General features: G+C 43.1%; 1 protein-coding gene across 2 annotated transcripts in view; it reads right to left on the reverse strand.

The window, feature by feature from the left end:
- Positions 1-8,571: 8,571 nt before the first annotated feature.
- MREG (melanoregulin) overlaps positions 8,572-27,059 on the reverse strand; it is a 152,994-nt gene continuing 134,506 nt past the window's right edge. For both annotated transcript variants that reach the window (XM_085645001.1, XM_085645000.1), the window contains exons 5-6: positions 25,885-26,048; positions 8,572-10,142 (exon numbers count right to left, since the gene is read on the reverse strand). In XM_085645001.1, coding sequence (XP_085501127.1) covers positions 9,993-10,142; positions 25,885-26,048 — 314 coding nt within the window. In that variant the 3' untranslated portion in view covers positions 8,572-9,992. The remainder of the gene's footprint in view (positions 10,143-25,884; positions 26,049-27,059) is intronic.

Raw genomic sequence — 27,059 nt, forward strand, 5'->3', positions numbered from 1 at the left:
GTGTTCTGAACGAGAACACAGGCTCCCATTGAAAAAAGGGGTGGTTGGGGAACCCCTGGCACCCTATGGTGCCTGCTACATTGTGCATGGTTGGGAAGAGGGATCCCTTGGGTACACCCATGGGCCCCACTCATACACCTATGGTTGAAGGGGGGCCCGCAACGGGCCCCCAAAGACAGATTCCGACAGCGGTTTCATTTTGGACAGACTGAATCAGAACAGCTGTCCGAATCGGACATCGTAATCGCCATCCGGAAACCGTGTCCATTGAGCTGTACGAATGGGCTCTGAAAGACTTGGCTGTCCGAATGCCTTTCGGAACAGATTAGGACTGTTCGAATGGTTTCCGGGCATCATAAATCAGTCGTTGCGAAATGTGTATGATTCGGTCGAAAACAAGGTTTCCGAATTGGATTCTGCAATACCGAATCTCATTTGGAGCCTTTCCGAACGTCATCGGAATCAGCCCCTTAGTATGTGATCCTCTGGTGATATAGGTCTGGGCAGTGAACTCCGCTCCGCTCGCGGACTCTCCTGCACTCCGCGTTATGCTCCGCTCGCGGAGTTCTGAAAAACTCCGCTTCGAGGCGCAGAGTTTTTTTTGCGAGGAAAATCCACCACCCTGCGAGATTTTTCCTTGTTCGCGATCGCCAACATCAAGTTGGCGAGTGCGAGCGTGGAAAATAAACCTCCCGGCGCGTGTTGAGAAAGCTGCTGGTCGAGTAAAAAATCTACTCGAGCGGCAGAAAAGGTAAGCTTGCACTGTGCATGGTGCTGTTCACATTAATTGCACAGTGCAGACAAGCATCCAGCACTGTGCAATCACCGTAAATAGAATTTTTCTACCCTACTCCGCAGCTCACGGAGCTCTGTGTAGTGCTGCGGATATTTTTGGCACTTCGCGTAGCTTCGCGTAGTGCAACTCCACGAACTCCGCCCAGGGTTATGGAGATAATGCGCATCAGACATTTATATAGATATAGTTTATCGAAGTCAAAGAAATGTTTTCACAGTGGACCCATTCACATAACAGTTGTAACAGAACACATCATGCACTTTACCTGGTAACTTTCTTTTGGTTATTCTGGTTTCCAGTATTTTGAATCCAACATAACGTCCACCAGACGCTATCTTATTATCTATATCTATTTCAATACCGATGTATGCCAGCAGATAAATAAGCACACACACAGATTCATCAATATATGATTTTTAATCCACCAAACAAAGGCAGTATACAAAGTATGCATTTTTGGCCCACTGGCTCTGCACTTCCACTGCCAGCAATGGATTTGCAAAAAAGAACCAAATAACAATGAATAACAAAAAAGAACGTTCATTGGCACTTGGACTGAGATCATAAACATTTGTAAGATCAAATTCATTACAGCAGCATATTGATTCTTTATCTTATAACACGTGTTATATATTTACAGTGGCATTTAATCATAATAATTAACATTTAAATTAGGTTTTAAGAAGCATGAACCATGCAATTATGGTAAATGATCAGAAAGACACTATAAAACAGTTCAGCTATCCAGGAGCTAGGTGAGGTCTGGGGCATTGCATTAACTTCATAAACTTTGCAGCAGCCCCATTAAAACGCCTGAAGCTGAAGAAGCATTGTGGAGACATTGTTGCTAAGTGCACTCTTTTTTACTACATACTTTTTTCAATAGTTCACTTTTTACCACTATGCTTACAGCTCGGTGGAATATTTTCTCCAAAAGTCAAACAGACTAAGTTGAAACGTAGTCCACTTCTGTGGTGTTGTAGACAATTAATATTTTGTTACGGGTAAATTGGGAAGGATTTCACGATGCTTAACTTCTATGGAATCACTGGACTGGAATAGGTGCCGATTCTGCAGATATGCATTTGGTTAAATTTAGCATCATTCATGCCTTTCCTGCCCACAATCTTTGTTTTAATTTTGCTGGATGTTGTGAAACTCATTGTTCGGGCTTGGGTTTGCCATTTGCATCAAAGATTTGAAGTAAGGGGAGGGAAAGATTACTATATATCATAGGCAGAAAGGGTAAGATGGAGGAATAGTTTGGAGGCTAGAGAAGGAGAGGATAACGGGTTCAGTGGCACAAAGTGTGAAGAGATGATAGGTTAAGAAAAAGAAAGTAAGACGTTGACAATCTAAGGCTATTTGGTTTTATGTACTTTTTCAAGCTCATATTTATATCATCCAGTGTGGCTCAGTGATTCGCATCAACATGCTCTGCCTGTGTAACTGTACTCCCCATATCACCCACAACCACTCACTAAATTATGAAGACCTCTAATGGTCATTCTCAAAGTTCTCAACAGAAGGTGGCAGTAGGACTGATCAATGCAATTTCAGTTCTCAATAGATTTTCCATACAGCATCTACAGGGTTTTAAACATTGAATGCTTTATACTTTCAACAAGCATTCACAGGGCACCTTAAAATTGTAACAAATTTACAAAACACATACATACACTTAAACAAAGGTTTGGAAATCACAAGTATAGGCTACCTTAATAAAGTTGCAATTCATTGTGGTCTATTATAGACCAGTTTCGAGTAAAACTTCATAGACTAAACACGTCAAGTGCATTTCCACGTTTTATTTTCCTGGCTGTTTTGGAGTCCAAAATAAACGTCTAGTCATACTATAGCAAGGTATTGGTGTCCACCTTCCAAAGTGGGATTGCCTCAAAGTCATCTATGCATCAATTTTATGGAATGAATATTTAGGTTTACACTGAACCAACCGCATGGAGTACTAACACGAAACAGAATGTGTTCACCAAGAGGATTTAACCTTCAGGAGAATTGGTTGAATATATACATTTTTATTGTGTTGAGTGTCCATTTTATTCAGAACTAGCTTTCATTACTGGGGAAGAAAGAGAGAAAATAATATAACATCTCATTTAACTATGAAGGTTGCATCAAGCTTGTTAAGAAGAAGTTGAAGCAATATTAGGGGTCAGTGGATGATCTACATTCAAATCTGAACAAGTTAATGATGGAATTAAATTAAAATACTACTTTTGAAGTTAATTTTGGTGAGAAACACAATTTACAGTAAGGTTCTAGCGTTTCAGCAAACACCTGGCAGGAAACACCTTTATCATCATGGAAACTGGCAAACATTATCCTCTAAAAGATTCCTCATTGGAACTGAGAGGTGCTGCATTAGAGAAAGCCATGGAATACATAATAATGAAGATAGGAACAGTGTGGATGAGCTGTACGCTTTAGATAGGAGAGGAAGACCACCTTCTATTCTACTCCTCAGGATATAGAAGGAAATCACCTTCTAGAGCAGGGGTCTTCAAACTGTGGGGCGCGACCCCCAGGGGGGCCGTGGAGTGATGCAAAGGGGGTCGCGCCTTCCCAGTCACACTTCTGCCCAGGCCCAAGGGCTTCAGCCCCCCCCCCACACTTCCCCCCCCCCCCCCCACTTCTCTCCCCCCCCCCCCCCCCGTCCTGTGTCTCAGCCCGGGCTGCTGCAGTGAAACTTGAGCTGCTGGGGGCTCAGCTGGGCAGTGTCTGGAGTCTTATCTCCGGCACCCCCGTGTTTTTTCACAGGTCTTTAAAGACCATTTGCATTTTAACATGCCTTTGTAAACTGGTTACAGAGGCTTAGGTTTTTTTTGCTGGTTCCAGTACCCCCTGGGTCCCCACTGTGCCTATTCCTTACATTTGGATTTTACATTCACTGCCGTAGTGTGAGAATGCATTTCATGGAAAGGAATACAAAGTTGGCTTCCTGGGGGCGCCGTGTGTGAAAGTTTATTGTGCTTTTGAAGCACCTGCTGCAGCGTTTCTCTCCGCCAGCAATTACCAGGCCTCACATAAATGTAAAGATAACTCCTGTGATTAATTATCTTCCTGGAGAGAGATCAGTGTTTTGTATAGTTGAGGTTTTGACTTAGGTGAAGTAAGTGCAGAGGGTTAATATGCCTGCTGCAAAGAACGTGTACCAAGTAGATTACAGAGTGCGTATGATGTGAAGAGATCAGCAGGTTACTGCTTTCAAAAGAGGCATCCTTTTGTTACTTGCAATTTATAACTTAAAGTCCTAATAGTGAATAGTGAGCTATTAACTTTCATCCTAGAACAGCATGCACACTACAAAGAATACCTTATTAGACCATTGATTAATGTTGCAAAAAGGGTTAATTTGGCTAGAAATCAATTCTTATTATTAAAGGAAACTCCCAACTATGCTGTTTCTTTTTCGACTCTGAGTTTGTGCTTCTCCACACCAAGCACTCATGAACCATACTGCCTACCAGTATGGATGACATGTGACTCCTATACTTTTAGTCCTTTGGCTTATGTAACATTTCCTATACACTGATTTACACACTTATGATTGTCTCTGTGTAATGTGTGTGTGATGCAAAGTGCTTGGACACCCTACACTGGTATGAGTGGCACTATAAAACTAATTCAATGCATCTGAGAGTGTGGGGTTATGGAGACTTGGTCACTGTTAAAGGGTGCTAGTGAGAGAATCCGTGGTGCGGGTGGTCATTGGGGGGGCACCAACAAACATTGTCGCACAGGGCACCACCAGCACTAAAGCCGGCCCTGGGAAGTATGCACAGATAAGCGCTGAAAATACCGCTTTAGGTGACTGCTTTTTTTTGTACCGACAGGGCCATCAAAATAATCTGCTGGTAACCCTAACCATAGGACTGGAAGTTTGTTGCAGGATCAGCACATTATTTATTTCCTTCACTCTCGATCCCCGATTAATGCCGCAATAGTTTAACTTAGATCTTAAAGTCTACGCCCCGTCAATAACATTCTGAGTTACTTCATGGGTCTGGGAACGCACCCTGCATTCAGACAACTCATTCCTCATTCTCGCCCTTTATTGTCACGCTCACCTTGCACTCACAGTGATCACAATGCACTCACACTGATCACCATGCACTTGCACCATTCACCTGCTCACCTTGCACTCACAGTGATCACTCTGCACTCAAAATGCACTTGTCCTGCTCACACTATACCTCAACCTGCAGTCACACGAGTACACTACTCATCCTGCACTCATGTGACACTTCACTCGTCTGTCCCCCTCACTACTCAATATGCAACTCACTCAAACAAGCCCATCAGTAATCATACATTCATTCATCCCATTCTGAACTTGCATCCGCACCCAAAATGAGAGAGGACAGCAAGGGAGTGAGAGAATTTGATTGAAGAGGTCAGGGATGAGGAGAAATGTGAATTGCCGAAGAGAAGTGTGGACACGCAAGAAGTGAGTGTGATCCAAAGGTGAGGGCTTCTGTTAGAACAAAGGGGAGATGTGAAAGAGGAATGGGGGGACTGGAGAGGTGTAAGATACAAATAGACAAAAATTTGAATCAAGAGACTAGGTGAATGAGAAGTGCTGAGGGGCACGGGAGGTGACAGGGCCAGAGAGGCCATGAGATAAATGTGAGAGACTGTTAGAGATGAGGGCAGTGAAAGGACAGAATGGCAAGAGGTGATTAAAGGTGAAGTGAGAGGTTGAATGGGGAGAGTTCAGAAGTTGTAAAAAGGGGTGAAAGAAAATGACCTGCAAAGTGAGAGAGGGATCCGGGGTTAGGAGAGGAGAGAGGGATGGAAGGGAGGGGGTGAGAGGAAAGCTGCATGGGTAAACGGCTTAACTCTACACAAAACCGCCAGGGTTTTAAGGGACCCCTGCTTCTTCCGGTCAGGGCCAGGTGAGCTTCTAATGTGGCAGCACGTATTGCTGCAGAGTGGAAGGCCCTTCACAATCTTTCTGATGATAATTGCTGTATTTTGGTTATAAATGGGTACTGATTGGGTGAAATCTTTCCTCAGCGTTACTGTGTGTAACAAATATCAAAATAATGAAGCAATGCTATCCCAAAATACGCGGCATCACATAACCTCATTTACATTTTCATCCCACGCAATTTAGTTAACAGGTTTAGACATTTTTGTCAGGAGGGGGTCCTTACGCCTCAAAATGTTGACAGGGGGGTCTCGGTATCCAAAAGTTTGAAGACCTCTGTTCTAGAGACAATGTCTGCTCCTCTCGGGGGAGGGAAGCACATTAGCATCATCCAAACATATGGTGCATTATTTATATAAGACACTAAAGGTAATCAGTTCCTCTGTTGTGGCAAGCATATGAAAGATTTCACTATATGCCTGAAATGTTTGTTGCTGGGAGATCTGAATTTCAGATCATAATGCCCTCACACACCTGTTAGGGTGTCATGCTTCATCATAGGGCGCTCCTCGTCAGACCGGCGCTGCAATGTCCAACGGGCCTGGTGGCTTCTTTAGCGGAGTTCTTTTGATCTGAGATTGCTGTATGTGAAGGGTGTATGTGGGCAGCAAGTGCTAGGTGTGTGCTGAAGTGAATAGGTGATTATAAAATAGGATCCAGACCTATGAATATTTTAATTCGAATTAGGGCTGGGACTAAGTAAAAGCAGTGGTGCCACCAGCAGGTCATAAGGTACCTAGGTAGCTAGTGAGTATGTGTGGTCGACATGTTTCGTGTCATCGGAGCTCCAAAATTGAGCGACACTTCTTCAGGACCAAAGGTAGATAATAGTGATCCCCAATGCAGAACACTAAAAAAGACAAACCCAAATTATGGGGATGTGATTAGAACAATTGTAGGTCCCAAGTAGGGAACCTACCATGTCTCTCCACCTAAACAGAGGGAGACAAAAGGGAAAAGAAAGGCAAGGAGGACAAAAGAAGTGACATGAGTGGATCCTGTCCAGTCAAATATACACACAGATTGAGTAAGTTCTATGGGCTACAGTGGCCACATACATGATGGGATATGCCTACATAGAGTCGAGAAACCACATCCCCATCACAGACAAGAAATAACCAGAGAGTGGTACAGTGATAGAGTTAAAAAATTCTTAAGGAAGTAATCACTAGCATTGCCTAAAAAATTGCGCTAAACAAACCACAGCTGATACCCTTATTACGCACAGAGGGTGGAAAACAGAGATACAAATAGGTATAAAGATCATGGCAATGCTGGGTCTTACCTTACTGGGTGGAAAGTTCCACTTCATGGAAGGGGGGAAGAAAATTGGCCCAAGTACTGATGGGTAACCAACTGAAACGAAAATAATGCAGGAAAAACAGAAAGCAAAAACTGCTAAATGAACTTATGTAGCAAAACACATAAGACCAGGTCTGGCTAAGAGGGTCTGTCTCTCAACAGAGGTGCGCGTAGACATAAAATATTGTAATTGATGTCACAAGTATCCCGTCCATGAGGAATGATGCGGGTCTCAAAGTATGGTGACATACCGCCCGGGAATGTCGGATCGGGATATTATGAAAACAGCACGTGCTAGTGCTGTGGAAAAGGAACGAAACTCGTAAATGTAATGGCTAAGGAAAGAGAGTGAGGGGGAACCTAGTCTTAAAGATACTATAACTAGGAGTGAGAGCTTGTCAATGAAACAAGTGTGCAGCCGGCAGCGTCGGAAAAGTGAAGACGATACAAATTAGCGGACGTACTTGAACATCTCGTTCACATGCTGCAAGTGCCAATGTGGTCGTGCCGGAAAGTAACAGCAGTCGGATCGTACACTTACCGAATAGAAGGAGGGCAATGCCTGTTCATCTAGGATCTCCCCGCTTCCGAATCTTACCGTGGATGTGGAAGCCCCAGGTAATATAAAGGAATAGGGCTTCCGGGATACAGGTCGCGCTGGCTGTGGCGTCGATGTCACGTCAGGCGTCAAAGGTCGCCATCTTGTCCCCAGAATCTCTGCCTAAGTGTAGAGAGACTGCATCACGAGTGGGTGCATAGTCCTCATAATAACAAAAAAGATGCAAAAGTGAATATGAAAAAATAATAAATATAAAGTAATGGGGTCAATAACCTTGTGGTCATTTGAGTGTAAGAAGACTCACATGATGGTCAGAATTGGACTCTGTATGTGATATAATCCGAGGTACCCGACATCGGTCAAATGGGTTATCGAGTACCACTGTGAAGATGCTTGATAAGAGTGGATATGTAGTGGGGGGTACTAAATCAGAGACTTCAAAGTGGCACTAGAATTGGAGTATATATATATATATATATATATATATATATATATATATATATATAGCGAAAAATGGGCCCTATGGAGACATCGTATCGGCCCCTGATGTCTTAATATTATATCAGTAATATTTATAGTAACAAGAAGTAGTAAAGCATTTCATAAGAAGCTGGTCTGATTCTTGTGTTTGATGGAAAATAGAAAATATCATATAGAGGTAGCTGGTCTACCCTCTGTTGAAGGCTGGTCTCAACACAAAGGACCTTCATGCATTCCCATGGGGGATCTAGAACACATATCAAATGGAAGTCTTGCTTGTGGCAGGGGCACACACTGTGATTCATCATAGAGATGCCGCTGCCAGAATGGCTGCTAGTCATGGAACAGTTGAGGGGCCTGAACTCCTAAGACCATGACATGATCTTCCCTATCTAGAACTGTTGCACACATCATTAGGCACCAGTAGCTTTTCAAGGGTAATGTATTTGTCTGGCCCATAACATTGTCCTTGGTTACATGACATTACACGGGGAACTGGTTTATTGATCAACTGTCATACATTATACAGATAAAGACATTTTAGGTCCGTGTAGCTGTGGCGTTGGTCAAAAGCACACAACTGCCATAAATATTTGTTTATTTTGACTGTACAGTGCAGCATGGTGAATATAACGGATTGTCCGTTTTATAGGCTATTCAGTATGTTGCCACGAGCTTACTTCACACAACACGTTCTTCACTTGGCAATTAAAATCTATAATTTGCACTATATCTCGGAGAGACTGCAGAACTGCACAATGCTACATAGAGCTGCACAAAAGACAGCAATGCAGATGATGGGTGGTCACTTCTTCATGAAGTCTGTATTGGAAGAAAAGGAGATCAGCAATAGGGATACACTTTAGTCACCTCGTCAGGAGACCAGACTTACCACTGAATTTAAGGGTGCAGCATTTAATGCACTGTTTCTGAGAAGGGCCAACGAAACGCATTAGAAATTTGATCCCCAAATGCATTTCCAGACAACAACTGTCAGCATTTAAATGTCTCTCCATCTAATGCATTAAGGTAGTGACAACATTAAGAGCTGCTTGATTTTGAGAAATAGTTGAACGTATGATTTAAGACTATTCAATGAGTGTGACTGGGAGACAGAACAAAAAGATGGAATACAGACACTGATATCCAAGAGGATTTGGCTGAAGGTAGAAAAGGGTTGTGAGGTAGAGGGAAGGGGAGCTATCACCCTGGGTTGCAATGTTCATACAATTCCACTGAATCACTAAGAAATAAACTTTTAGAGTGAAGAACACTTGGCAGAAATGTACAGTCACAGACGCTGCAAGGTATGCAAGGAAAAAGAACCCATGGATTTTGAGGAATCACCTCTTTGAAAGTAAAATGAGAGAACACAGACACAGTTATGGAACACTAAACAAGATAGAGCATGAAGGAAGGTATGATTTATGAACAGTCTCGTACAGTATTATTGTAAGGATGTGGCTATAGTAAAGATTTTATTGAAGGCATTCTCTTTTATTCTAGCACAACTAGAATAAAAGTATTGCCTTTCTTTTCTCAGAAGACTAAACCCTTTATTGAGCTGTCTTGGCAATTAAACATCCAGCACCACAGCAGCAATTTGAGGCAGGCAACTCTACAGGGTCCAAGTTCTCATACCTAGAGTCTCCTTTCCTTAAAAGGGCATCCAATTTTGATCCTGTATCCGATCCCTACAATTACTTCACTCATTTGGTCCGACACTTTTTTTGCAGGCATGCTTGATCCACGTAAAACTGCAAAATCTTGCAATAATTGAGAGTCACTTCACGCTGTAAATAAATTAAGGTTCCATTCTTTGGGAAGACAACTGTTCATCTCTGAAGGACCTTTAATATTAACAACAATGAACAGGAGGAAGCATGACATGGGAGAAGCCTCTTTCAAGGGTGCCTCTGGCAGTCCTGGGGCAGGGAATGGTATTCGGGAGGGTCCTCTGGTATTTCTTCATGACTCTCACATGTATTCTTGGGGTACTTCCTGAGTGCGAGCTGGAAGAAGTCTTCTACAGCATCCAATGTGATCAGACGATCCTGAAGAAAAAAAGATAAGAGCTGCAGTGAACCTCTGAAATCTGTCACAGCAATAGATACTGGTAGTGAAGAATATATACTTGTCATGACTTCTTCCATCATGTTTTGGGTAACTAAACATACCTATAACTCTTCCTCTGGAACAGGTGTTTGCTTTAATTTATATCTTTATGAATATCTTGTGTCAAATAGTAGTGAAGCAAGCACGGGTGACTAGTCCATTAGACAAATGGGATCTACCACCCCTACTCCAATTTATCATCAGTAACAAACTAAGCAGATTGCCTAAAAGTAAGTTTCAATTATAGACATTGCATGTGTGTCAGGTGTATTCCTTTTACCTCAAACTCATATGTTTATTATTTAAGATTGAAGGCAGTGGTCAACTTAGGAGTGGGTGTAGGGACCATGACCAAAATAGTAAGATAGAGTGACTGTGAGCACTGAATTTTCTCGTCCAGCAACATGCACAAAATCCCAGCATTGTACAGATGTCCCGCTCTTCCCCACACTGGCGGAGACTGAAAGAATTTCATCTAATGCAAAATTAAGCAGAGCCGGGTATAAAAGTGAAGACTAGCCCATGGAACTCATTCATTGGCAATTCCTCACATATGACATTCAAACAAGGCATGTGAGTCAACACTTCTCACTGCTAATGAACTAGAAAAATGAGCAACAGAAAGAGGAAGAAGACTGGTCTCCGTTTCAAAATAATTTTTGAGAAAGTATACAGATACATCTGGAACACTCTGTCTTAGTAATCACCCCATTACCCTCCCGAGAGATAAGTAACTCAGCTCAAAATAAATCAAACTAATCAGATAGCTTAACGCTTCTAAAAGCCTAGTAGGTTAGAGAATTAACCATAGTTTGTCAGTCTACCTTTTTACCGCATTGGTATACTATAATGCGTCTAATGCTAAATAAAAATGATTTATACAACAAAAATACTCCCTTATCTTGCTTACCCCAATTACCATTACCAGGTATAGTTACTGATCTGAAAATATAAAAATAACCAATTAACTTTTGTCCACCTAATAATCACAATTTGAGCAACTGAACCTGGTGGATGTCTGTACTAATACATCCCGTAAGAAAGTGCCCCTTATTGCATGGTCACCTCTGTTTTTAAGTCTTAGTTGTCTTACCAGCATCATGCTTTCCAGAATATTCATAATAAAATAGATATACAAGTACATAAAGGTGCTTTCAGTCAACCTTCTTCATCCATAGGTCTGCTCAAGTGTCAATCAAATTTTGCTTCCACCCACCACAGCATACAGCATTGGGCAACTATCAGCCCACTTCATTTAGATAGTGTCCGGCACTGATGGATGGCATTTTGCCCGATCACATTGTACAGCTACCTGAAAATGAGTGCTCTTTAGAACCAGTGTTCACGTGCCTGGGTTGCTGAGGCACTCAAGTATTTTTTTACGTGTTACCCAATTTGCTTTTTGAAAAGAAAAACATTGAAAGCGTGTTTGTTCTCCATGAATACAATGAGCATGTCTGCGCTACTGCAGTACTGTGAAATTGCCACAGTCAAACAAACCACTCCTGGCAACATCACCTTGCCTCATATGCCTCCAAATTTGCACAGCTTATGCTTTTTTAACTTTCAGCGCCTCCAGTCTCCGAGCACTTGCACTCAGTCACCTATCTCCCTTCCTGGTGATCCAGGGGAGGAAAAGCAGGGGAGCAGCAGCCCAGCAGAGGTAAAAATACTCACATCAGTCATCTGTTTACATTTTCCTGATCAGAAATGGACACGCTGTCTGCTCACAGTACCAGAAGAGTACTGCATGCAGCATAGACTTCAAACTACGCCCTGCTACAATGTGTATTTTATCTTGCCTCCATTTCTTTTTTAAATTCATAAAAACGGCATGAACCATATACCAGAAAAATATGAAATGCTGCAATAATAATTTAAATAATGTGTTTGGCCGGCTTTCTCAGGCCAAGCAAAACACACATGCGTACTTTGGTTTCTGCATTGAACAGCCGGGCTGGAGAAACCCCCACACACTCCCTGGTCTGAGTGGAGTGTTTTTCCAGGCCGCTCAGGCCAATCCCAGCGCTGATCTCATGCTGCAGCGAGAACATTGCAGTGAGTCCATGTCGTGGCCCTAGTGCTTGCTGGGATCAGGAAGGACGAGGCGTGACGCAGGAGGCAGCTCCAGGTAAGTCTTTCTTTTTCTCTCTTTTTATTAAACCCTCCCCCCCCCCCAGCGAGCATCCCCTCTTGTGCTCCCCACGTCCCCTCCACCCACCCCACCACCTCCTATTTTGGCGGATGCCACTGTTCTAACTTTCACTGTTGTGCATGCATAGCACAACATCCACTAGTTTGAAGAGAGACATGGTGGCAGTTGAATTCGGAATGTATCAAATGAAGACAAAACTGACATTTACTGATGTCTGCATTTAGGGCTATGTCAACACAGTTTATTGCGTAAAGTTGCACCTCATTAGCCGGATCAACAGTGAATGTTTCTACTCCACCCACCGCCAGGGGTGTAGCCATGAAAAGAACTGCAGGTGCAGTCGGCATAGGAATCAGGGGGCCTAGCAAGTCTACTGCACCAGAGTCATGGATGGGATTTGCTATCAAACAAGAGAATGGGGGGACCCAATTTGCTTGCTTAACTTGGGTCCATGGCAGCTTTGTTACACTACTGTTCCCCCTCCCTTCTTCCCCCTCCCCTCCCCCGGGACGCTACTACATGTCTGTTGTATCCTTATACAATCTTACTGCTGGACGTCTCTAGAAGAAAATACGACTGATATTAAAACATAGGTATGTTTTTGTTGACCACTTGAGAAAGAATTTGGGAAGCAACTTGCCGTTAATTTGGGAAGCAACTTGCCGTTAGAAAAGACCTAATGCAGCTAGTTGTTTGATCGTCCTAGATCATTTAAAAGCACAACGATGAGTTCATAAAGCAAAGTAACCAAATGTACTGAAACATACTTTTCGGTTACTATTCTCAAAATAAAATGACTCACTGGAGAGAATGTCACCCAAAGAGTACAATTAATATGTTTGAGCAAACTCAGCATCAGGAGTTTTCGAACACAACTGTTACAGTGCTTGACATCTCCCAAGAATGAAAAATACTCTGGTAAGGAACATTTTGAACGTAGCTAGCTAACCAATAGCTTGCTAATCCTGCACCCCAGTGCTGAATTATGTTTGCTGCAGTATTCATTTATTATTCCTGTTCATTTAGTCACAGTACTGTTGACGTCTTTTTAAGGTCTCACGTTAGCCAAGACCTTTTAATATTAAATATTATAGGGGCTTTCAGTCAGTCCTCTTCATGTATTGGTTTGTTGTGTCATTCATATTTCTCTCCAGCGTACTGCATGGGGCAACTAGCCAGTCCCCTTCACCCACTGCTAACTTTACAGTGAGTGATTGCATTCTCTATATATTATTGGGGATTTCATCCAGCCCACTTCATCCTTGGGTTGATTGGTGCGATACTGGCATTTGTATTTGGCCCACTATAGCATAGGGCAAAAAGTCAGTCCATGTCAGCCATGGGCTAACTTCACTATTTGGAGACAGAATTTCTTTAGGTCTGGCCTTTAAGATTTAGCTGTCCCACCCGACTATTGCTTTACCAAAACACAAAATTCATACATAATATACATTTATAGAGAGGCGTTTCCATAGGCCTGTTAAATTGTTATTCAAATTTTGATTCCTCCCACTTCAGCATACAGCACAGGGACCAAAGAGTAAAGTTCATTTTACTCACTGGCTCCCTTCACTTTGAGTGATAGCCCAAAGCCTGTGCACATTGTTCCTATCCACCCACAATTAGTTAGTTTCTCTTTAGTGACAAAGCTACTTTAAATTGTGCTTGTTATATTTTTTATTATTTTTATATTTTCTCCTTCAGAAATAATAATAAAATGTGTGCCACAGAATGGTGTGTGGTTTAAAACATAAGTAAAACGGTGACATCAGTGAAGGATACACGGCAGCTACAATTAGGTAGTCACATGTTTACTCTTTCCTTTTGTTTTTAACTTTATGATTCTAATAGCAATAAAAAACGATCAATGCATAGCCTACCAAGGCCAGACCTATTTAATTTGAAAATGCTTGTTTTTTTTGACTGATGCAACAGATTTTTTTTTTTAAGCTCTGCCCATTGGGGAAATGCTGTCCATTCTCAGTGTATGTGCTCTGACCCCTAAAACATGTTGTAGGAGAGTCATCTTTTTCGCCCTGATCACCCCCATGTTTTACTGATACTGGTGGTTACAGACTCTGAAAGTGCCCTGGGCTCTGTTATCCAGGGCCAGTGCTCTGTCCATAGAAGGTATATGGTAATTGGTGTAATTATAATTGGCCCTAGTCTATGGTAGGGCATGTAGCTTTAGAGACCCCAGTGGACTTAATGCACTTAAGTGTACACTACTGTGGAGTCTAGTGTAATTTTAAAGCCAGTCCTGCCTTGTAGGCTGGTTTTAAATTACAGCTGCGTCCAAATTCTACTTAAGAATTAAAAGTACTACCAAAATCTAAAAACTACCTTTTTATTATATATATAAGTCACCACTACGGTCTGCCCTAGGTGACCCAAGGGTAGGGTGCCTTGTTATAAAAAGCAGGGACATTACAAAATATGTTTTAAATGCCCTGGTGGGGAAAAAACAGCCAACCTCGTTTTTCCCATTGTAGTGCTGCTAGCTCCATAGGCTAACATGGGAAGCTTTATTACACTTTACTAAAATCTAACTTTGATTGGAGTTAGCTAGCAATATGATTCAAAGTGTCAACATAATAGTTACAATAGATCCAACAACTTGCCATGGTCGGATAGATTAGAACTATTACAGGAAAGTAGTTTTAGAATGTACTAACCTGAAGTTACTAACAGCCCTTTAGCAGCCTTTTTTGATTGGCCAGCCTTTGACAGCATGAGCTACGCTGCTCCCAGAGTAGGTGTGAAGAGGCCTGGGGCTGAAACAATACAGCCATTTGGTAGAAGGAGATTTGCTTCCTGGAAAAGCCAGGGACACAAAGGGGGCTGGAGAGATAAACTGGACTTATTTATTTATTTTTAATATTTGTAAAGCGCTGTATATACCCGTAGGCGTCTTGGCGCTAAAAACCAATATTGACTAAGGAATGTGAGGGGGTAAACCAGTTAATTGAACAGATGTGAGGGAAGAAAAGACAAAGAGGTTAATGAGAGAACAGCCAGGTTTTCAAGAGTTTGCGGAACTGAAGCAGTGTAACACTTTGTCTGATGTTAAGGGGCAAGGTGTTCCAGAGTCTGGGGGCCGCCACCAAAAAGCGTTGGTCACCCCAGGTAACTGTTTTGGTGCGAGGGACGACCAGTTGGCTAAGAGTGGCTGATCGTAAAGCTCTTGTGGGTTTGTAAGATTGTAATTGGTCTCTTAGAAAATGTGGTCCTTGATTATTGATTGTTTTAAATACTATGCAGAGTGATTTGAAATGAATTCTTTTTTGCACAGTAAGCCAATGAAGATCTTTTATGTTTTTGGAAATGGGTTCAAACTTTGTTTTGCCGGTAAGAAGGCGAGCTGCCGCATTTTGTATTGTTTGAAGTTTTGCAATTACTCTGGTTTGAGCATTGAGGAATAGCCCATTGCAATAGTCCAGGGATGAGAGGACCAGGGCAGAAACCAGTGTCTTAATGGCAGAGTCAGGGAGAAAAGGGCGTATTTTCCGGATCATTTTTAACTTCAAGTGTGCTGTTGATACTGTTTTGTTGGCGTGGTTCATGAAATTTAGTCCATCATCAAAGATGACACCAAGGTTCCTAACCTTCGAGGTGGGCGTAGGAGGAGTACCGAAGGTCTCTGGCCACCAACAGGTGGACCAGGCTGGAGAGAGTGGACCGAAGATGAGTACCTCGGTTTTTTCCGAGTTTAGCTTTAGGCAGTTTGTAGCCATCCAGTCTCCTATATCTAGGAGCCCTTTCTTAAATTTTTCAGCTACTTGCTCTCCGTCGCCTTTAATCGCCAACACTAGTTGGGTGCCGTTGGCGTAAGAGGTTAGGCTCATCCCATGTGCTTGGATGGTCTTAGCAAGGTCCGACACATAGATGTTGAAAAGTGTCGGACTCAGGGATGAGCCTTGAGGAACTCCGCAGGGAGCAGAGAGTTGAGCTGATTGAAAGGGTCCCAGAATGACAGCCTGCGTTCTTTTGGCTAGGAAGGACGCTATTAGGTTTTTGGCAGTGTGGCAGATGCCAAGTCCTTGGACACGGTCGACCAAGGTGTTGTGGTCGACCGTGTCGAAAGCCGCTGATAAATCTAGCAGAACCAGTATGGCAGTGCCACCCTGGTCCCTGATGACCCTGATATCATCAGCGGCTTTGATCAAGGCTGTCTCTGTCCCGTGATGTTTTCTAAACCCAAACTGCGTGTTGTCGAGAAGCTGATGTTTTTCAATAAACTCGGAAATCTGGGTATTCATGATTTTTTCAATCATCTTTGCCATGAAGGGTAGACTAGCAATTGGTCGATAGTTTTTTAACTCACTTTTGTCCAGTGAGGGTTTTTTTAGCAGAGGTTTTAGTAAAGTGTTTTTGAGAGGGTCCGGATAATTGCCCGACAGCAATATTAAATTGCAAACCAACGTGAGTGCCGGTATAATGGCATCCATTACTGGTCTAAGTACAGATAAAGGGCAGGGGTCCAGGGGTGAACCTGATTTAATGGTAGATAATGTATTTTTTATTTGGTCCGGGGTGACTGGTTGGAAGCAAGGGAACGTGTTAGCTGGGGGGAGAGTGGTAGATGAGATTGAACCCGGAGGTGATTTGGAAGAGAACGCCTGGTAGATATCATCTACTTTAGTGTAGAAAAAAGAGGCAAGAGAGTCACACAAAAATTGTGACGGAGGGGGAGTGAGGTCTGGGGAATTGCCTGATAATGCTTTGGTGATTAAGAATAGTTGTTTGCTGGAGTTCTTAGCTTTCTCAATTTGATCACTGTAGTATTCTTTTTTTGCTTCCGCTATCATGTTTTTGTGTAGTGCTAAGGATTCCTTATAGACAGATTTACTACTAATATCATAGTCTTTTCTCCAAGTTCTTTCCTTGCTACGATTTATCTGTTTTTGTGTCCTTAGTTTGTCATTGTACCAAGGTGCGGTGGGTTTAGCTCTATTACTACAGTGTTCTTTAGAAGGGGCTGATTGGTGTGTTGCCTGGCCCATCCAGTCGTATAATTGCTGGAGCGCTAAATTGGGGTCTGAAGCGAACACTGGGTGGGTTTGTTCTAGTATGAGCTTCAAATCTTCTTGATTTATATTTTTCCAATCTTTAAAAGATTGTTTAGGTATAGGTTGAGGATTATTATTACAGTGATTATTGGTGGCTATATTTGCAAAAATTGCAGAGTGGTCGGTCCAAGGCATAGGCAAAATATTGGTGATTTGCAGTCCTTCTAGGTTAGAAAAGATGGGGTCTAAAATGTGGCCTGCTTGATGGGTAGAGGATGTGACAAGTTGTTTTAGCCCTAGGGTACCTAGATCAGAGATGAGGGCGGCAGAATCGGTAAGGTGACCTAGATCTAAGAGAAAGTTCAGGTCACCTAGAACCGTGAAGCTACTTTCTGTGGCTACAGATTCCATCATGGTGTTTATGTTGGACAGGAAGGTCGTCTTTGATCCTGGAGGACGATATATTAGTATACCCTTGAAATTAAACAGGGGGGAAATGTTGATAGCAAATTGCATGGCCTCACAGGAAGTGGATGGAATAGATGTCGTTCTGACAGGATATGAATCTCTGGCAATTATGGCCAGCCCACTTCAAAGGTAGAAGCACAGATGTAACAGGACTCAGGCCAGCCCCTGCTTCCTTGATCCCCATCCAGATGGGTGCCCCCCCCCAATTAGATTAGGATAAGGGCTGGAAGAGGAGTGTAGGGAAAAGTCACCAATTTACCTGTGGGTTGGGCTAGACAGACTTGCACTCCAAGAGGAGAGTTAATTTGTTTAGATTTTTGAGAACTGTGTAATCTGGGTCACAAATATGCCACACTTTCCAAGAAGTGGTCATAGCAGAGAGTTGGGGTGCCCCCCCTCTTTCCAACCCAGAATGGGGAATAAATATGTGAGATCTACAGGAGTCCCTCAGATCCCCGATTGAAACATATGGAGAAGGACTGCCCTGCTGGACCCTTGGTATGCACAATAGAGGACTGCACTCAGTAGGACTGCACCTGCTGCACTCTAAAGGCTCCACACAAGAAGAAGTTTGCCTGTCTTCAAGGATGAGGAGTGGCCTCCCTGAGCAGCAACAGGTAGAAAAGTGCTGAAAGAAGCCACCTGCAACATCCACCAATGGGACATCTTCAACTGACCAGCTTCACATGGATTTTCCTGGACTGACCAGGTGCATTGTGGCAGTTGGATTCCCAGACCCCAAGAGGCAAACTAGAGCATCTGAACCCTTGGCTGGTGCTTTGGAACCCTTTCTCACATCAAGGAACCTTCAGAGACGAACGTCTGAAAGTTTGGGAATTTTTTACCAAGTTTTGTGTAAAAGCTCCAGAGGAACACCGGCATTGACGACGAGAGTTAAAAAAAGTGACATTAAACCGCATCTCAGCCTGACCACGCAGGTATGCCCCACTGAAAGATCCGGAGCTCCGCAGCATCGATGATGAAGACAAAAACCTCCAGGGCTCACGAGGCATCGCGCTGCAGCAGGCCATCATCCTCGACTTGAAATCCGGATACGAGCACCCAACTGCTTGATGTAGAGAGAGAAAGCACCAAATAAGTCATTAAGTAAAAACCTGACCGAGCCCAAACACTCATCGTATCTCACCCACGCTCCATAGGGGTCGGTCTGAACTTTGACTTTGCTCCGGTCCAGTGCAACTAGATAAACGCGGTTTGTGCTTTCCATTTTTCTAATTGAATCTTTAAAAATTCCTATCTCCGGTTCCCTACATTGAATTTGTCATGCTGGTGTTATTTTAAAGATAACAATATTACCTAGTTTTATAAATTGGTGTTTCATTTTTATTGTGTTGTGTCTTTTAATTATTTACTGTTTTGGTGTCATTAAATGCTTTACACACCTATCTCCTAAGTAAAGCCTGACTGCTCGTCTGCCAAGCCATTAAGGAACGAGCAAGAATTAATTTATTGAGTGACTGGTCCTTATAAGGGATTGTGGTATTAATGCTAGCTGTAGGTACTTACCTGCACCTACTAAAAACACACTTTCCTACATATGGTAACATTTGTTAACTCCAAATTAACAAATTTATGTTCCAAGTAAGGCCATAATACATGGCGAAGAAAGTACACCCATGAATTGGAAAAGGTAAATGTCACCTATAGATTGCAGCACATGTTGTGCCATGTACTAGGCTGATAAAAGGAAACTGAGCTACAGGACTGTTTAAGTAGCTGGACTCATGCCGCTTTTAAACCTGCAGGGGACCCTGTCAAAATAACCCTTTGTGACAGGAAAGATCCCTGCTTTTAAATATTAAATAAGTAACCCCTAAGTAAGTACTGTATGTGGAAGGCAGGGGCGCCTAGTATTTAAAAACGAGAAAAGAAAGAATGTAATATTGGTAAGGACCTACAGTGACCCAAAAGCCACTTTCACTATAAAAAGCTGTAGCTGTCCTAGGAGAAAAAAGAAGGGAAAAAAGGGCTCAGATTAAAATCCCAAACCGGATATCTCCAGTTTGGGACAAGCTACTGGAATAATTCAAACATGACTATATTTAATGTTAATAATAAGAAAAAACAATTATTTACATAAACATAAATATTTAGGAAAAGTGATTTTTACAAAGTGAAACCTTGTCTGTCTGAGACCCCAGCAGGCTAATTATTATTAGCTTGCTGGCAGATTGCCCTGCAATTGCTTTCCCCTTATTGAGGTATGAAAACTGCTCCAAGAGCAGAAACAATGGCTTACTCCTTTTCACAAGTAGACCTGGTTGGGATGTATGTGGCACAACAGCTTATGAAGAGGCAAAGGACAGGTTCAGGAACTTCATTAACTTCAAAGGGACCAGGGTTATGCCTACCCGTTCATAGTTAAGAGTAAAGGGAGACTTAGGGAAGTCTATTGTCCCATAGGCCCTCTGCAGCCAGTTTGGCATCGGCCCACAGGGAGAGGGAGCAGGTCCTGGAACTAATTTGGTGTAGCAGAGTAGAGGGAGAGTGCTCATTTTCCTAAACAAACCTCTATCTGGAATACAAGCCCCCTTCAAGATGCAGAATGATTCTGTCATATTGGGTTTGCCTCTGAATGGTGCAATGCGGGGTAGTTTGCAGTAAGGTGAACAGAATGCGGTGCAAAAGTGGGAAGGACAACCCAGAGAACTTCTTTCTCATTGGTTAGGGACTGTCCCAGAGTTACCCCACCCACTTACTAGTGAAATCTACAAAGCGGACACCACACCTACAGCTCAGCAGAACACTCTCTCAACCTGTAGAAGAACAGTCGAAAACTGGACACGCTTTTTGAGACCCTAATGGAGACCTGAAGGGCTGAACCTTCTCAGACCTGTATCCAGGACTAAGAAGCAGACTGTGAGGGTTGGTTGTCTGGGACAGGGACAAAACAAGTGGTTAGAAGCCTTTTTCCTGAAGTGCCCACCTGACCTTTAGCAACTAGACCCTGCAGGTGGGTTATGCTGGAAAGCTATCCCTATTGCTGTCCCAGAGTTCCTGGGAGCCTTAAAAGTGACCAAGAGGAGTTGCTTCAGAAATTCTAAATAATGGGAAATTTCTGAATTTCCAAGACCTTCGGTGAGTCAGTGGGACTTTGCAACTGAGATGTCCTATTTTGAAGTGACTTTCCCAGATACAGCTTTAGAATTGCGTGGCTGGGGGATTTTGAGCTCCATAGGAAAGACCAAGTATGCAGGTAAAAATCTTGACTGGTCAAAAGTGGGCAAAATATCCACCTAATATGAGGACTTTGGCTGCTGCATAATATGAATTTCTCCTGCCAAAAGTAATGTAGTGTAGTCCTAATAGTACCCCGTCATGCAGGACCTACGCTGTTTATAGATAACATACTGTGGGTCTGGTGGCAGACTGACTCTGTGCACCCCCGCAGCATATGTTAGCCTATGATTTGCATTAGCTAGCTCGCAGTGCCACTAGAATCTCCTGCTATCAGAGAGATTCGTTTTTGGCAACCTCAGAACACAATCACCTCAGACTCATGGAAACAATATACTACTTTTCACCCAGCCACTCGTGCTTGCTTGTTTTGCTCTCAGAGAGATACTGAGAAGAAACATCCTAGCATTTTTACAGTAAGAATTTATTGTACCGTAGTTCTTCTCATGTAGAATAAGTGCGCTGGTACAACTGTAACACAGTAGCAGAGATATAGAACCAGCAGTACAGTGAATAAAAAGGAATAGTATTGTTCTACCATTTTGCAATAGTCACAAACATATACATGGATATGAAATTAATTTATAAATTAAAGTGCATACTCCTAAGATGCCTAACTAGAAGTACCCAAGTGTACCTAGCATGTGACTAGGTGCTACAGAGCCTACGCCTAAGAGCCTATGAGCCTATGAGCCTATGAGCCAAGAATCTCGCTAGGATTGAGCCAAACCCCAATACCTGAACAGTGAGAGTGTGGGACTTAGTCCTGGTCTTGAGCTGGACACCCTGCAAGGGATCGTCAGACCACTGTCAGCTAGAGCGATGGCATGCCGAAGCTGCAGCGTCTCTGGTCAGTGTGTCGGTCTTGAAGTCTCGGTTCCCTCCTGCCTTCTGATAGCAAGAGGTGCTGTATTTATACAGTCTATGTACGTGCGTTACCCATTGTTCAGTATGAGGAGGACGTTGGGGATTAAACCTTGTGCGTCGATGGGAGAGGTGAAGTATGCCTCCTGGAGAGTGTACTCATCAATTATTCATATGTGCAAAGGATGACGTCTTAGCAATATCGATTGGAAAAAACCCACCCTCGGCATGGAACTAGGTGAAAGGTTTAGTCCCTAAAAGGCTACAGTCCTTATTATAAGGCGTAATCTCCCTCTAAGGCATTCTGTCCTTATTTGGAGTTGTGTCCTTATAAGGCTTGTTTATATGAAATAACGGGAGTGGATGTAGGGAAAGTGTACAATGTTCCTGGACCTCTATTAGGGTACCGATATGAAATATAACAGTAATGGCTTCAGCAGGACTCCATACAGAAGTTATCCAGTTCTGGGAGAACTTCTGCGAATACAGTCTGCAATCTCAACATGCTGGAGAATTTCAACTTCCATTTCGCAGACCAAGTCATAATGAAAAAGCCTCTGACTAGCGCAATCCCGCTAGGTGAATGACACGCTTCATAGTCTGCCTGAAATCATGCTTAGGTGCCAGTCAACTGTGAACAGTGACTACTGATTGGCACTTTACTTTTCCTTGATGCTTTTCGCCTTAACTGTTTAACAAGTTTCATCACCGGCTCCTCTTATAAGATTTTTAGGTCTAGCCTCGGCAGTGCATGCGCTGCTCTGCGAGGCATGCTGTATTCAGTAAATGGCCTTTTGACACGTCCATCGCTTTTGGTTGGTTGGTTGGCCTGTCTTTCAAAATTCCTTTACTCTGGTTGGTCAATAGTGTTGATCTGTCCTGCTTTTGGGTCCTTTGCTCCCTCCCAGTGGACATCACTGATCGATTCTTTTGGTTGGCCAGCTCTGGCCATCAGTTGCGTCCTCGTTCGCACCCCCTCATTCCACTCATTACTGCGGTCCTTTCTGTGCCACTGTTTGCTTTCAAAGGGAGTTTCCTTGCACTGTTTTGAAATTGAAATTTCCTGGCGAAACAATGCAGGGCTCATTTTCTACCTGGAGGCTATTACTTAATTCGTAAAATTGTAATCGGTAATCCAAATTTAGCCCTGCGGTACATGGAATGAAGAGTTTTCTTCCTTTCAGAATTTCGGCCAGGCCTTTCAAGTGTTGATGTGTCTTCGGCCCTCTTCTGCAGGTCTTGCGGTTCCAAGATCTCTACAGCCTCAGAACGTGGAGCATCTGCTGCCGCCACAGCTCTGAGGGCCGTCTCCAGAGCTGCACGGTCGGTTCTGGCTCGGAGGGCGCAAACATCTGCCAGATCCGAGTGGTATAAATATATTTGTTACAAACTGTGCCCAATTTACAGGTCATGGATCTGGTGCAGACAGTCTGGTGCCCAGTGACACCATAATGTCTGACCGAATACTTTTTGGTGTGCAGCTTTGGCAGGTCAAACGTGATATAGTGTCGCACTGGCTTTGTCCTGCTGTAAGTGATGCAACATTGGTTATGCCATGTGTGCGGTGATGCCACATATTCTGGGTCTGGTTGAAGTAACAGGCCTTAGTGCCACCCGGTGCCTAGTGTCCTGAGTTGCGACAATGATCATCTCTGGTTCATGAAGCTGCCCACTTCCTGGGTCCAGTCCGCAGTGATGTCACTTCGCTCGTGCCCTGTCCTCAGAAATGGGGCACTGGTTGTGCCCGCTCTCAGGTGACCCAAAAGTTATTAGCTTCTCCATGCAGAGCCAACAAGGATTACGGTTAATCCCTAGAGAAATCACACCTATAGGTGCCATCACAGTTTATGCCATGCTGACTGCTAGTACGAGACCTGGTGCCACACAGCTTGTGTCAAAGCAATAGTAAAGGTACACTGATTGTGCATTTCCAATGTCATCCTTTGTTGGTTAAGAGCCTCAGGAGATATCCACACTAGCTGTGTCTGGTCCCACGTGAAGCCACACTGACTGAGCCTGTTGATGTCACGTTAGAAAACAGTTTGCTCGCAGTTGACAAAAAAATGCAATTTTGCACCTCCATTTGCACTAGTGTGAAATATGTGTTTTTTCACCAGTTACACAGTGCAAACATCAGTGCAAACCTACCGAACGCAGGAGAAAACTACTGTAATCCAGTCCATCTCGTTTAACTCGTTAGTTTCAGGTGGCAGTGTTGCCCCCACTCTCCTCCCTGGTACAGATTAACTCCTGCCTGTCATCAGAGAAGGTGCAATCTAGACAGCATGCTCTGCGGAGTGCCAATCCCGGCCATGCTGCCTTCAGATATAGGGCCGCTTTAATTAAATGTTTCCAGCGCGGAGCCTGGATTTTAATGAGGGTGGTGGGGATGTAAATGGTGATGCCTGTGGGACTAGGGCACAGTATTCCACATTTAGACCACTATAGTTTACGTAGTGTACCTCGATTCAGGCCATCCGATCGCCTGCTACCAGTTCTTGGACCGCAGTGTTATGCCAGTTCACCCCGGATGTACCTAAAGCAACTCCAAATTTGACCATCCCCTGACCTCAGTTTTAAGAGACCGTAAGCCTCTAACAGTACATCTCTGTCCTGATCACCCTCTATGACCTGTTTGCGAACACTGTGCTCACTCAATTAACGCACATTCTGAACCACAACGCGTGACTGAATCATTGACTGACTATACTGCTCTGCCAGTGCACCTTCATCTTGACCATCCAACCACCTAGCAGTTACCGGGCTACAGTGCTCTGAAACTGCCTCCATGAGCTATTCTGACGAACACTACCTGCTGCCAACTGCTAGGACCACTGTCTCTACCAATGTACCTCTATGAAGACCAAACTCCCTAATAAGTTGACAAGTCTCCGCCAGAGAACCTCTATCCCTACCTGCAGTGCCACCTTCCATCTGGTGATGGGATTACACCACTGTGCTGTACCAGTGCATATCTTTGAGACATTGTGCCTCTATGCAATAAATGCAAGCACCTACAATCAGCAGCCTGTCACTCCATGAGGACTGTTCTTGTGACTGCGGGTCACGTGATGGTTTAGCTCAGGGCCTTGATTATTTTGTAAGTGCTGAGATAAGTAATGAGCATGCTGTACAAAGTCTACAGAAAAAGACACAACGGAGTTCTTTGATGTATTAAGGTGGGGATGGCATATCCATACCAAGTGCATTAATGTTTGGCCATTTACATCAAGTATTATGTACTTTTAAAAGTATTATTTATAGGCGTTTGTGCGCAATGGAAGGCAGTCCTCAACAGCACACCATATCATTAAACTGCGCTTCATACCACTCCACAACACAAAACAACATTCCACATAATTAAACTCTAAAATACACAATCCCACACCACATAATTCCAGCACACCCATTACCACATAATTACTAACAACATAATTGCAATGCACAAATCCACGTCACAGCACACAATTACACAACTAATCAAATCCAATCTACATAATTCAACACTACACATACATACACGCCATAACACAAGTACAAAACATTGCCATTTTCAATGCCAGTAGCTCCAACAAATAAAATAACTATTGCATAAGTGAAAAACATTGCCATTTATAATGCCAATAGCTCCAACTCCAACAAATGCGAGACCTATTGCATTTCCAATGCTTGTTGTTTTGGTGTCATTTTACTCATTACATTTTTCCTTTTAATTATTTGGGGATTTTTAATTATGTTGGTTTTTGACTTTTTAACTGTTTTGTTTCTGATACTGTACACATTTTCCTTAAGCCTGGCTGCTGTGTGCATAGCTTCCAGGGAGGCTGAGCTCAGTTTTCAATTGCTGAAACTATTTTACCATAACAAGTTTGTGTCCTTATTCACTGTGGTAGACTCCCATCCACCCCAACTAATAATCCACTTTCTTACACATCCCCTCTGGATATTTATATTAATTAGGTTATTAAAACAAAAGCAAAAACTCACCATTACAAAGAGGTATCTCTTGGGCAGGCCCCAAACTGCAGGAAAGATGTCGGTCTCACTAGTGACTCTTTTCAGCATCTCCCGGGCTTTCTTCATGTTTTGAGAGTCACTGACGGTGCTCAGTTTTGTAACCGATAGTAAAGCCTCTGCTTCCTTCTGGAAACCTGGAAACCAAGGGAGCGTGATCAGCCATTGTTGTAACATGAAAACCAGCATTACAACACCCGGTCATGTACATAGTAACATTACATGGAATTGAGTCTACAGAGGAAACTCATTTGAGTTCAAGATGAAAACATATGACAGGAATAACGGGCACTTCAAGTCCAAGATGGTGTCATTTTCTAGATGAATATTGCCCCAGCTCTCACCTTAAGGAGGACATTGCATGTGTCAAAACGGAAAGTGGGTGTTCAACACAGGTCAATGCTTTGGTAGGAGCCTTATACATTCTGCTGCACATTAATATTTGCAATATTTAACTGAAGATGTTCTGAGAACTTGGTCAATTAAAGATGGTCGCAATTCAGCCTCCTGAACATTTGCTGTGCCTGCTTGGGCATTAGTAAACCTCCATTCATAAAACCACACCTCATACCCCATCATGTACAGTACATGTATTGGTTTGCACTCCAATGGATGGACTAAGACATACTGGGGCTAGTGGGCTAATTACATTCCTAGTAGGTAACCAAACGTTTAAAGCTAAAATACTTTGTACATAGACACCGGCCATACCACCTTGAATTTCTAACAAAAGTGCACGTTGCTTAATGGCAAGTGCAATAGCACACATCCTAATCTACCCGGCTCCACTTCAGTTCATAAAAATAACCTTTCCAAAAATGTGGATGATTTGGTTTTCTTCTTAAGACACCACTACTTGGGAGAAGAGACTCAGTAACACCACTGCCTGAAGACAAATCAACAAGAAAGAATTGGAGTATTTGTACTCTATAGTTGAGGGACAGTCCACCTAGGTAGAGGCACAGCTGTTGCCTGTAGACAAAAACACATCAACCTCAGGTCTCATTAGTAGGAAACCACTGCAGCAAATAACCAGGGACAAGCAGAGTTGCATCACTAATAAGAACACAGTAATAACAAGGAGACTGTTATCACTCAGTCTTTCCTAACTGAATGCCACTACACCCATCAAAGGATACAACTTCTAC

Source organism: Triturus cristatus, chromosome 3_1, assembly GCF_964204655.1.
Source record: "Triturus cristatus chromosome 3_1, aTriCri1.1, whole genome shotgun sequence".
NCBI lineage: Eukaryota > Metazoa > Chordata > Amphibia > Caudata > Salamandridae > Triturus > Triturus cristatus.